The sequence below is a fragment of the Drosophila navojoa genome, chromosome 2, assembly GCF_054131105.1.
Source record: "Drosophila navojoa isolate 15081-1374.11 chromosome 2, UAZ_NAV_1.0, whole genome shotgun sequence".
Lineage (NCBI taxonomy): Eukaryota > Metazoa > Arthropoda > Insecta > Diptera > Drosophilidae > Drosophila > Drosophila navojoa.
Window position 1 is genome coordinate 6,410,200 of NC_142890.1, and position 13,902 is coordinate 6,424,101.

Below are 13,902 nucleotides of genomic sequence, written 5' to 3' on the forward strand. Positions count from 1 at the left end.
GCTCTACGGAACTGTGTAGCCCAGTGTAGCTCACTCGCGCCCCACCCCAGATGCTGCACAGTAATTCAACTCGCTTGCAACGTAAATTGTATCAATGTGCGCTGTCTTTTCAAGAGTTTGCTGCTACTTTCTGTTGTGTCTTCTCAGCGTTGCGCCATCCCTTCTCTCTCTCTCTCTCTCTCTCTCTGCCTGTCTCTGTCCCTGTCTCTTCCTGCTTTTCATCTCTTTCTTTCTAGTTGAGCTTTTGTTTCCGCCCTACGCTTTGCCATGTATTGGCATTTTCAACGCTTATTTGTATCGTTTTCGCTCACTTTGTTGTTGCCTCTGTGATGGCCTGAGCTGTTGTTGCGGTTGCCAATGCAACTCGCAGCGTGCAGCGTGCAGCGTGCAACGTGCAACCCTTCTTGTTTGCCACAGATTTTTGCCATTTTGCCTGCTGCTCTTTTCGACAATTTCCTTAAAACGCAAACTTGAAAAACTTGCACGAAATATTTGCGGTGCTTGTTTTCTTTGCCTTCCTATTCTTGGCTTTTTTTCTTCCCCGAAAGTTTTCAAATCAATTGTGCCATCGAGTTTGTAACAATGACAAAAGCCTTTCAAAGCGGATGCCATATGCTATGAGCGTCATATTTAATACAACAATTCGAGTAATATAAATTGAAAGCGGAATTATTAGAAGAAAGAGCACTAACGACGACGTTTAACTGGTTGAAGTATGCCCTGCGTGATTAACAGTGTATATTATGCATTTACTTAAAAGAAATTACCTATCTCAATACTCACACGTGCCCGCTTCAAGATGGAGTCCTTGTTGACATCGTAGGCCTGCTGCTTTGAGGGTATCTCCAGCACAGTGGGCACTGGCTGCAGATGCTTGTCGATGGTGGCACGTATCATGTCCGCGTATATCTGATTGATCATTATAATGGCAATGTCCTCGCGTGCCACAAAGCGCTTGAAGCACTCGTCAATGGCCGCAGCGCTCGTGTCTGCAAATCAAGAGGCAAGAACAACACGAAAGTTTTGAGTGACTTTCAAACTAGGAAAGCGGATAATTATGCAGCTGCTCGCAAACTACCTTTCTCGACGACCATAAAGTTGGGCTGACGCTCATCGTCGATTTCGCCAATGCCGCCAAGCAGAAATCCTACGCAAGTGTCCTGCAACGAGATGAAGGAGACCGAATGTAGAAGGGGAGAAAGCGCGCAGAGCTAACGCCCACCTCGTCGCCTATGACAGCCATGAGTTTACCATCTTCGAAAGAACTGTCCGACATTTTGATTGTAAAGATTGTTTCAAAAATGGGGACTCATCGAATAAGGCTTTACAAGTATATTATTCAAGGAAAATTCAATGATATACTGATTGAGTTTTCATTCCTTAAATTTCTATTTAACTATGATTTTTTCTAGCCATTATTTAATGATAATGAAGCCAAATAGCAGCGAAAATGAATTCGAATTTTCAGTGCTCAATTGGTTAAATTTTAATAAATAAACCAACTTTAATTTATAGTAATTCTATTAAATAAATATAAAAAAAATGTTACTTTAAGAGGATAATAATTTAAAATAAATGCCATTCAAATTAAATTCAATTATTAGCTAAAGGTCTATTAAATGCAATCAATGCAAGCCAGTTTAAGCTAGATTATACCATAAGTTTTATTTTTGAATGCGTAAATAAATAAAAGCTTCCGTATATACACATGTACATTGATTTTGCGGGCTGTGAAACAGAATTTAAACCAAATTCATATCAGAAAATTATTTAAGTAGATTAATAGGTTTGCTAAATCCTACTTTCTGATAGCTTTTCAATACAAGTTTTTAATTAGAGATGCTAAAAAGTGAAGCCAATGAGTGCACATTATTTTATTACCTACAAAAACCGGCTTAAAGTAAACAAAAAATAACGCCGCAAACGAAATATATAAATTGAATAATCGTCGAAATTTTGCCGCCATCAAAAATGCCGAAAAATGAACAGCAGCAATTCAGTGTTGATTTGTGAAATAATTTTTACTGCGAAACGTGCTATTAAAAAAAGAAGAAAAAAAAAAAACACAAAACATAAAAAGAAGAAGAAGAAAAGGCGGGCGTTGCTGCACTTGACAGCTGTGGCGCGTTTGATGGCAAATCGTTGGCTGCACTTAGCTGTTGCTGCTGCTGTTGCAGTTGTAGCTGCTTTTTATTTTATTTCTTTTATTTTCTTTTTTTTTTTTTTTGTGTGTAGCTATGTGAAGCGTAAAACAAGTTTTATAATTGTTTAAAATGTTTGCTGCCAACGTCCATTGCAATGCAATTTTATAACGAATTTTGTCAGTTGCTGCTCGAAACTTAATCGAGAGCAGCAACAACAACAGCAACAGGCATCAGCAACAAATTTTGTGCCAAAACATTTGCAGCTGCCCCTCGAGTGGCTCCAGCGCTGCAGCGCCTTGACTCGCTGCCACGCCCATTGTGCTTTTTACGCAATGTTGCGCTCGAAAACTTTAATGCTGCGACAGCTCCTAATTGGATTAGATAACTTCTCAAAAGGGTTTAACACACACACACACACAGAAACGCACGCACACACACACACGCAGTCATACGCACACACAGATAGCTGAAAGCGCACATTACGCATACGCCGCATTGTCTCTCTGGCAAAGTGAATCGCTTCAAATCCAAAGCCGGTTATGTGCACCATTATACCTTTACTTTTCCCTGCTGCTGCTGCTGTTGTTGTTGCTGTTGTTGTTGCTGTTGCTGTTATTGTTGTTATCTCATTTGCGTTACGTAGATCCGAAGCAACAACGACAACAACAAGCCCTACAAACCTTTGCGCTACATTTTGCTAATCGTTGAACAAACTTTCAACAATAGCGCTTTGCCCTCTGCTCTGCCCTGCCGAGAAAACAAAATATTTTCGAACTCCAATCGATTTTTCAAATCAGCTCTAATTGTTTACATATCATTGGTTACTTCAGTGTTGTTGTTGTTGTTGTTGCTGTTGCTGTTGCCATTGTCATGTGGCATAACTAATTATGATTAATGTATCGCCGTGAGCCCCATGACATTTACAGTTAATTAGTAATTGAGACACTCGGTCGGCCGGCCATACATCTGATTCATATACGCGAATAGTTATTGCAGCGCCCTGAGGTGCATTGAACCCTTTGCACTCGCGCGCTAACCAACTCGCGCTGCAGACGCACAAATTGCCATCAATTGGCAAATTCAATGCGCCGTGCCGAACGAGAATCAATTCAAAAGTTCCGATTCGTAGCCCCAGTCCAAATCCGCGCTGGCCGCCTGACCTTTTTTCACTCTCCTCTATGGACAGCAATTCACGTTAGCTTTGCTGTTAGCTGTTAGCTGTTAGCCAGTCAGTCGTTTGGCTAACTAACCAGGCGTTACTGCTGTACAAGCAAGCGCAAGCGCAAGCGCAAGCAGCAAGCGGCATTTTATGCTACCGGTTTTTTTTCTTCTTTTTTTTTTTATTAACTGGCAACAGCAGATAACAACAACAACAACAATAGAAACAACAAACTGTGAATTCAGTGGCTTTTGGTTTTTTAAATATGGTCATGGTGGCATCTAATATGGTGCTGCCTAGAAAATTTTCACTTATGCCCGGCACGTTTTGCCTATTTTCCTCTTAAGCACTAAATACTTTGGGTCAAGCTCTCGAAATTGTTGAAAATTGTGCTTGCATATGCCGGGCGAGGCGAGAGGATTAGCTAGAGCAGGCGGGGCAGCAATACATTGTTGTTGTTGTTACTAACTGGGTGATTCGATGTTGCGGTGTTTTCTCTTTTTGATTAGAATAAATATGTGGCAAGTGCTGATGTAGAATCTCAGCATGGCTCTAGGGCCTACAACAGCTCAAAATGGGGCTATGAAATGGATTTATAGATGAAAAAGAATTACCTATAGATACACGTTTAGAAATAGGCAAATGTGAGATAAGTTATAGAGGTTATGAGTTATGAGATAAGTTATAGAGGAGCAATGCGTGTAAGCTGATGGCGATGAAGAGAGAATCGTAGCTAAAATATCATATTCATTGAAACCTTAACAACTCTCCCATACTCTAGTTTTCAGAGAGTATTCTGATTGGTATATGATATTTCCTACAATAATAATTTTGTTTTTTTATTCATATTCCATACTTTAGATTTATACACATTTCCTTCCTTACTTTATTCAATTGTTCGTTTTTCGATTTTACCTGAATATTCAAAGAATTAGAGAATTAGAGAGGGCAAAGCTAACTACATTCTAAACCCAATAAACAAAGATATGACTCAAATGCTGTTAGATATATTGCTAATGTGGTGCAGACATTTCAACACTTCCATCAGCCACCTGCTTGCTAGCCCCACATATAATGCACTTAGTTGCGGGTCTTCATTCCGGCACATTTTGGCCATTGCTCTTGTTTATCTATGCCTTTCGCCCTTTCATTTTTTAGGTCTTTTTGGTTGTTTTGAACTTTAAAGGCATACACGCTTGTTATTTATATAGTGCTTGAAAATAGCATAACATTTGCGGGCTTATATAATAGGAGTACGAGCGCGAGTACGATTACAGCTGCCATGCCAACTGGGTTCGTCGTCGTCATCGTAGTAGTCCGTGTTGTTGTCGTATGCACATCACGCAAATCAAGTCACACAAAATTCGCAATACGCTTTCTTCTTGAACCTTTCAATGCGCGTATCACGCTGTTGTTGATGGTTGCTGCTGCTGCTGCTGCTGCTGCTGATTATTCAACAATTTTTATTGAAAGCTAAAGAGGCGTGCAAAACATCAACTACAACAACACACAGCAAGAAAGCAATGAGCGAAATGTCAAATGCAGGCAGCAGGCAGAGAATACATAACAGCAAAGCGACATTAGTGACAACAACAACAGCAACAACAACAGCAGCAACAGCCTCATCAATATGAACAGAGATGCCAGGTTGCCATTCACTTGGCAGCCCAGCAAAAGTCTATAAGCGCTATACATTTATGTATATATGCTTATTTATATAGCATTCACTATAGTTCGATTCAATCGAACTGTAAAATTAGCATAATGACATTATAATAAACGATAGCGACAGCGACAGAGCGACAAATGCAACATTTGACGTTTAGGGAAAGGTTTGCGTCGAGGCGTCGAGGCCACAAAGCATTTTCAAGCCAATTCTACGCTACAAATCTGTTCAGCGGGTGCTCGTGCGTCTGCATGTGTATATGTGTGTGTGTGTGTGCGCAGAGTTAACTGTTTAAATGCGACATTTGGTTGGCTAAAGTTTTAGCCAGTGGAAGTTGGCTGGAATCGACTGTACAATGCTCTGCTTGAAGGTTGAGAAGAGCTTGAGAGCGACTGACTTGGATAGGAAATAGATAATCAGAAGAATGTTGAATTGGAGGGAAATATAAATCATTGGCTATAGTTCGCAGAAGAATCTTCTGCATTCGGCAGAATCTAAGATTGTACTATAGGTTAATATATTATGATAAATGAGAGAATTCATTCATGATAGTCTAGAATTTAAGCTGTCCAAAGGAGTTTAACAGACGAAGAATTTAATAATATTATTTAATAATATATTTATTTAATATACATTATATAAAATTGAAAATAATACATACATACTCAATTTACATATAAAATAGCAATAGAATTTAATAATACATCAATTTAAATAAAAATTCATTAATATTATGAAATAGAATATATTCACTTTGCATATACGTTAATTTCTTTCCATTAAATAACTTTTATTTGATTGAATCATCAGTCACATAAAAACCGAATCAACTCATTTCCACATCATGAGCAGTGCATACGAATTCTGCATACGGCTGGCTGGCAGCCAAAAATTGTGTCAAAATGCATTGAACGCAGTTTCAATGTGGTTGGGTTGATAACCTCAGCAATGTCCAGCGAGTAGCGAGCCCCGTCCGGCCATTCATCCGTTTGGTCGCGCATGTCGCGTATTTGTCGATTCCGTTGACGAACTGGGTCAGCGTGCGGGCAACGGTGCGACAACCGTTAATAGAAAATGCATTAAAGCTAAATCGAATGAAATATATGGGCGGCGAGGCGTTTGTTCCAATTCTGAGAGCATGCCACACATTAGTCTTAAGTAATGGCCTCTCTGCCCATCACGTGGCGAATCAAAATTTATCAAAAACGTCACGTAATTACGAAGCAGCCGTCACCAATTGACAAACCCAGCACACACTTGCAGATACAGATACAAAGATACACATGCTAGAACCAAGCTGTGACTTCTTTTCAAATTCCCAGCCAGCTGCCTGACGAATTCACCAACAGATGCGTTTGATTTGTGTTGCTGTTCCGAATCCCGTGCCCCGTGCCCTGTTCCCCATGCCCCATGCCCCTTGTTGCCGCCTGCCACAGCGTCTTGCACAGACTCAACACCATTGTTGTCTTCGTGTATTGTATCTTATTTTATATTCCAATCACAAAAGGCGTTGTCAAGCCAGCGACAGCAGCGCCAAAAATTGTTGCTGCCAGCCGAACCCGTCTTAGCCACTGAGTGTGTGTATGTGTGAGTGTGTGTGTCTGTGTGGGTGTGTGGGAGCAGGAGATTCTCAAGAAGTGATCGCCACGTCAGCTGCTCTTGGGTTTGGCAGCCTGCGGGGGCTCAGCTGCTAATGGAGTACATTTAGTGTTGTCGCGTTGACATCATTTTACGATATATAATATATCACAGAACAAAAAGATTTCAGGCTTTACAAGTGCTGAAACAGTTAAAAGCAATTAATAGCTGAGTTCACTCTAGAGAAGCGATAAAGACGGGATATCAGTCGGTCTATTCCATTGATTTCTTTATGAAAGATGAGGAAACACTTAGCCAACTGAGCTGGGCATGGCTGCCGATTCCAAAGCTCTCTAATAATAACCAACAATTTATTGTAGTGTATGTGAATTATAGGAAACCAGTTTTACTTAGCTGAACTTAAAATTGATTTATCTGAAATTATCATCAATATTTGCAACGCTTTTGACAATCGGCTTCGCCTGCTAGCCAAGCCCCGCAGACTTATTATATATATGATTTTTTTTCACTTACTTCCAATGCCTCAATTGGTTTGACTTTCGATTGGATGACACAGCAGAGTCGGCTCTACAGGTTACATTTTATAGCCCATCACTGAAGCTGTTGCTGCTGCTGTTGTTGCTGGCTGGCTGAGGCACAACTCACGCTAAACCTTTTTCAAATGGCTGCCGCTTAATTGCCCATTTAAATTAATATAAATTTCAATTTGTGTGCACACACACACACACACACACACACACACATGGGCACACACCCACACACACTCACACACACACATAGGAACAGTGTGTTTTCATCGAATGGCTGGATTGGCAATATGCAAAGCACAATGTGCATACCACATGTTGCCAGCACCGCCTGTCAGCTCGCCCCTCGGCGCCCCACCACCACCACTCCAGCCTCCTTTCATCCGCGCGACACGCGACGCGAGCTGTAAAAGAAATGTGAATATCAGCGCTTATAATACGCATGAAAATGAAATAAAATCGCATTTTTGTGATTGATTGAAGCATGAGTAATGAAAAATTGAACGCGCAGCAGGCGAAAGGTGCTGTGGGTGTGGGCTGTGGTACGGGCTGGGATTGTGGGGTGGGGAGCTACGTGTTATGTATATGTCTGCATGACTCTGATTTTATGCACTACATTACCTTTGGATTTCAATTTGAAGCAAATCAGGCAGCAATTTACCTAAATAAAAGGAAAATATGATGAAAAACTGCAAGCACATGGGATCAACAGCAAGCACAAACGAAAAAGAGAAAGAGCATTTCTACAGTCTTCTCTCGATTTTATTTTTATTTTTATTTTTTTTAAATAAAACTGTATACAATTGAATTGAATTGAACTGAATTGAATTAACTGTGTGCATGTGTGTGTGTGTGTGTGTGTGTGCAGCTGCAGGGCATATCCTTATCTGTTATCTATATATAAATATCTCAATCTAAATACAAATCGCTGGCTGCTGCCTGATGACACGCACGTAAGCTGAAGCCGAAGCTGAAGACAACAAAACTTCCCACTAGGCAAACAGCAATGACAACATCAATACAAAAGACGAGATGTTGCTCGAGGGTGGGGTGCCTGTGAGGGCGATGCGTCTAAGCTAAACAAAAGTTACGAGCCATATTAAAATGTCATCGTGTCAATGGTGCGGACGCTTGACCAGCACAACCGAGGGCTCTCGGAGCGACCAGCAACTAACGACGACATGATGAAGCGTAAACAAACATGTTCAACTAGCAGACAGACGGCGAACTCCATAGGGGTGTCTCAGCGTGTGTCTCCCTGTGTGTGTGTGCGTGTGTGAGTGTGGGTAAAGTAAAACAAAATGAAATTTTACTTTGCATTTGAAATGATTTCCAGCAGCTGCAGCAGCAGCAGCAGCAGTAGCAGTAGCTACGTCTCTCGTCCACACACATGCTGCAGATTTTTATTTGTATTTCAAATGTTTTGTGAAAGTGCCAGCAGCATTTGAGGCCAGAGTCCATTTGCTAAACGTACTACGAATCCGCCCCTCTGCACACCCCTGACAGTATTTTTTGTTTGTGTGATTTTTGCAGGCTCGTAACTTCGGCTGCGGCCCACTCAGACTGCCCCAAAACTCAACTTGTGCCGAGGCTGAGAAGTTGGCGACTCCCAACCAAAAATAGAAAAAAAAGAAGAAAAATTAAAAGAAAAAAAAAACTGCACAAACTAACATTTAGGTGGCGGGAGGGGGAAAAAGGAACTGGCCAGCACATGACTTTCAAATGCTGCAAGTTGTAGCTGGAACTGTAGCTGGGAGTAGATGACCCGCATGAAAATGCTGGCCCTGGCATATTTTTATGCCGCAAGCATCCAGGACAAATGGCTGAAATTTTTGCTGCTGCGTCGCTGTTGATGATGATGATGATGATGCCAACGACCAGCAGAGGAGCAACAATGCCACTGGGCAATAGGCAATGGGCAATGGACGATGGGCGATGGACGATGGGCAACGTGGCTGCCTGCAGTTAGCTCCCGACATGTGTACGTGGCTGGCCTGCATCAGTTCAGCTTGGAGGCAGTAGGCAGAGCGAGAGAGAGAGAGAGAGCGAGCGTAAAAAGGATCCTTAGCCAGCTCGGACATATTTTCTTGCTGCAACCTTGATGAGGGGCGGCTGGGTGGGGGGCACAGTTTAGGCAGTGCCCGGCAAAAATATAGAGAAATTGAACAAGTCGTTTGTCGGCGGCCCTAGAATTTATGTGTGTGCAGCGCGCTGCCGCTCGAGTTGAAAATTAAACATTGCGTATACGCCTAGGTGCATAATAATTCATGCCTGGCCCAGGCAGGCAGGCAGGCAGGCAACTCAGGCAACCTAGCTGCCAGGCAGGCAGGCAACTGCAACGAAATTGTGTGTAAAATGTTTTAATATGAGCTCATAATATACGAGCCAAAGACAAAGAGCAAGAGACAGCCGGCCGCAGCCAATGGGAGGCAGGGCTCAATTTCTGATTTATTGGCAGTCGAAGAAAACAAAAATCAAAAAAACATACCTGTATACAACTATGTATGGGGGCAGAGAGCGCTGTAAGTGTGTGTTTGCTATCGGCTTGAAAAAATGTTATTGTTTAGTTTTTGGCTGCTTTGCTGAGTTGCTGCTGTTGCTGCTGGAGCTGGTGGTCAAGGCCTTCGATATACATATATGCCTAAAATGGCTGCCATCCGGATATCCTGTGCCACACGGCCTGCATGCACACGATGTCCAATTGAATTTGCATTTGGCTACTACTAACAAACAGAAAAAAAACAACAACAACAAAAAGATGAGTCCATGCATTGCATGCAAACAAACGCAAAGCATCGTGTAGAATTGCATGTAGCTTTTGGCATTTGTTTTTTTTATTTTGTTTTCTTTTAAATTGCCATGCGACATTGTTTTTGTTTTTTTTTTTTTGGTCCATTTTTATTCGAGGGCACAACAATGAAATTCTATGACGTTGACTTGATGTTTTGCACCACTTTACAAAAGCCAAACAAGGTTAACCAGCTTTAACTCTAAGGGCGATTAAATTTTTATTATATTTCTTACTTTGTGTCAAATTTTAAAGTGTAAAATCTTTATTGAATATTTATTCTAAATTATTCAACAGAGTTTTGTAAAAAAAAAAAAACAACATTTTTCATAGAGTAAAATAATAGAATATACAATATAAATATTTCAACTTTTATCTAAGTTCAGTAATATCCTCTGCCTTGTTGAGCTCCTATATTTCATTTCGAACAACAAAATTTAATATTTGCCATGCATGTGAAGCGTATTGCAAATATTTTGGAACTGTTAAATAAATACTAGACCAGGTAATGGCAGCTGGGTGGACGCTGGCTGTGCCCCACAGCAGTTTGTTCAATTTATGGCATCAAAGTTTAAAACGATAACTGAAAATGTTGACCCTTGAAAAGAGTCGCAGGTTGATGGCCGCCCCATAAAATGCCATGCGCCCAGCATGAGACAGGAGACATTTCACATATTCATATACATATATTTTTCAACATTTTTATATGGATTTTTTTTTTTTACTTTAGGATTTTTATTGTTGTTTGTTGTGGAGCTGAAAGCAGTGGCTGCCCGCTGGCCCGTGCAGGGGGCTAACGGGGCATGCAAAGTACATAATTGTTGCTGACATAATGAGAGATTTAATGCAAGAGTGCAATTCAATCACATCAATAAATAAATTGTATTAATTTATTTAATGCAATTAAAAACAAGAAAGAAAGCTCTAGTCGAGACAGCTCGACTACGAGATCCCCTGAACCCTACAAGCAACTGATATTTCAATAATAATTAGCAAACACACACGCACACACACACACACACACGCATATACACACACTCACATATACAGGCGATTGCGCTTGGGTTGCGCTGCAGTGTTGGCAATATAATGACAACTTATTTGTTGAATAATTTAATTTCTAGACGTACGATCGTTAAATTTGGAGACTCTAGCTTGAAAGATGTAGGAGATATAATTCTTTAAGTGATCGTCGATAAGGTTTTTTATCGATAAAAAAGTATCGGAATGAGTTATCGTTTTTTAGTGATAAACTCGATATGCGCGTGATATATACGGACATTTTAAAAAAAAGTTGAAGTCTCTAGCTCTTATATCTTCTGAAATCGACGCGTTCATACATACGGACGGACGGACGGACGGACGGACGGACGGACAGACAGACGGACAGGGCCAAATCGACTCAGCTTGTCGCCCTGATCAAGAATATATATACTTTGTGGGGTCTGCCACGCCTCCTTCTGCCTGTTACATACTTTTAACAAAACCATTATACCCTGATTTCCCATTTTCAATGGGTTCAGGGTATAATAATCATAAAATAAACACAATTACACTTTAGACACTTGAGAGTGGCTTTTATTGTCGAACATACAAATAGATGTCAATCAAGAGCCATAAATCGTATCGGGCAGACAGGGCCATTTATAAGCCTTTCACCGACTACGTCTCTGGGCTTGGGTTTAAGAACCTCGGCGCACCAATGCCGGCTGCAACGGAAATTCCCTCAGGAGTCGCGCCGCTTCTGTTGCTGTTGGAGCTGGCAATTTGTGGAGTTTGTGCACCGCCTGCCGTTAATTACACAAATGCAAAAGTCCGCTGGGCAGCCAAATTGGTTGGTAATAAATAAATTCAATTGAATAATTTATTTAATTTATTTGCGGCTCTGCAGCCGCGACAAAACAAAATATAAACAAAATGTTTTGCTGCTGTTGCTGCTGCTGCTGCTGCTGTGTGGCAGGTAAAAACGGCAGCGAGTGCCCAAAACAGGCTAACGTTTATTTTTTCATTGCGGAAGTGTGCAGCAAATGGCCGACGAGGTGTTAGAATTTGCAGCAGCTAAAAAATAGCAAAGCTAAAAAACAAAAAACAACAACTCACATATTTCAGCAACAACAGAGACACACTGCTTGTGTGTATGTGTGTGTGTTTGTGTGCAACGACCAAGTGAATTTGTGGCACAAAAACAAATCGTTTAATTGGCTCAAACAAAACGTAACCACCACGTACTAAAGCCACCGACGTCGCCGCCGATTATATAAGACCAGGCCAAAACCAACCAACGCGCTGCCCAAACAATGCCGTTGACAGCAGACTCGCAGCCGCAGTCGTCGTCGACGTCAACATCACAGTCGCCGTGGCCCAAACCCAAACCCGTTTGCTACACTTACCCGTTTTGTTTTCGTCTTCTTCTTTTTATACCCTGAACCCATTGAAAATGGGAAATCAGGGTATAATGGTTTTGTTAAAATGTATGTAACAGGCAGAAGGAGGCGTGGCAGACCCCACAAAGTATATATATTCTTGATCAGGGCGACGAGCTGAGTCGATTTAGCCCTGTCCGTCTGTCTGTCCGTCCGTCCGTCCGTCCGTCCGTCCGTATGTTTGAACGCGTCGATTTCAGAAGATACAAGAGCTAGAGACCTCAACTTTTTTTTAAAATGTCCGTAAATACAGCGCGGATATCGAGTTTATCACTAAAAAACGATAACTCATTCCGATACTTTTTTATCGATAAAAAACCTTATCGAAGATCACTTAAAAAATTATATCTCCTACATCTTTCAAGTTATAGTCTTCAAATTTTAAATGTATATTAAGATGAATTTTATACAATTTCGGTTTTTGTTAAAATTTACCCCCCACCCCTAAATCCACCCCCTCACCCTCATCTTTGTAAAAGTCGTATATCAAATACTAGAGACTTGTGCTTCGGTATGCACATACATTTAAACATCATGATTACGTTCTGAAAGTTTCATTACGATCGTACGTCTAGAAATTAAATTATTCAACAAATAAGTTCTCATAATATTGCCAACGCTGCAGCGCAACCCAAGCGCAATAAGTTATAAATTTATATCTCCTACATTTTTAGAGCTATAGTCTCCAAATTTTAAAAATATATTCCAATGCATTTTATACAATTTCGGTTTTTGTTATATTTTGGATACCGGCTCCAAATTCAGAATCCCCAGTGAAGGTCAGATTCTAGTATAGCTAATTGTGAATGATTTGACATGTTTTTTTTAAATGCCAAATATTCAATAGAATATGTAGATCATATGCTGAAAGTTTCATTAAATTCGGTTTAGTCAATCGACTTTAAAAAATAACAAAATGTTTGGCCAATTAACAAACGCACGTGCTGCAGCAACAGCAGTTTTCCAATACGTGTGCACACATACATTCAAACATCTTCTAGCACATTCTTAGAATCACATCAGCAGTTAGTTTCGTTTAGTTCTGCTAGATGGCGTTGCATCAGTGAATCTATTTCAGTTTTGACATTGCGAATAATAACAGAGGAGTGGCGTCATGGTAGAGGGTGCGGCGCTCGATCGCGAGGTCACCGGTTCGAATCCTGCTGTGGGCACATTGTAGTTTTCTTTTAATTGCTTCAAAATTTGTATTTATTTGATTAAATTTCTCTTATATTTTTTCAAAAATCGAAATTGAAATTTTAACCATACTATATGTATGTACGTTTTTATTAGTTGTTCTTGCACATTCTTAAAGTCACATCAGCAGTTAGTTTGACTTAAATTTGGTAGATGGCGCTGTAGCAGTGAATCTATTTCAGTTTTGACATTGAAAATCAGTACAGAAGGGTGGCGTCAAGGTAGAAAGCGCTGCGCTTGATCACGAGGACTCGAGTTCAAACCCAGAGCGTGTCGTAATTCTTTTTTTTAATTGTTTCAAAATTTTTATATATTTAATTAAATGAGTTTTCTATTTCATTTATATTTTTAAATATATCGAAATTGAAATTTGAACCATACTAAATGTGCTTTTCTATT

At 40.5% G+C, this 13,902-nt stretch overlaps 1 protein-coding gene across 1 annotated transcript; it reads right to left on the reverse strand.

Annotated features, from left to right (window-relative positions):
- Nucleotides 1-568: 568 nt before the first annotated feature.
- On the reverse strand, nucleotides 569-1,355 carry Vha14-2 (Vacuolar H[+] ATPase 14kD subunit 2). Its single transcript, XM_018111739.3, has 4 exons — nucleotides 1,223-1,355; nucleotides 1,079-1,160; nucleotides 784-989; nucleotides 569-720 (listed from the first exon to the last, which is right to left on the reverse strand). Exons 1-4 carry the CDS (start codon nucleotides 1,274-1,276, stop codon nucleotides 688-690), a joined length of 375 nt encoding a protein of 124 aa, XP_017967228.1. The 5' UTR covers nucleotides 1,277-1,355; the 3' UTR covers nucleotides 569-687.
- Between the last annotated feature and the right edge of the window lie 12,547 nt (nucleotides 1,356-13,902).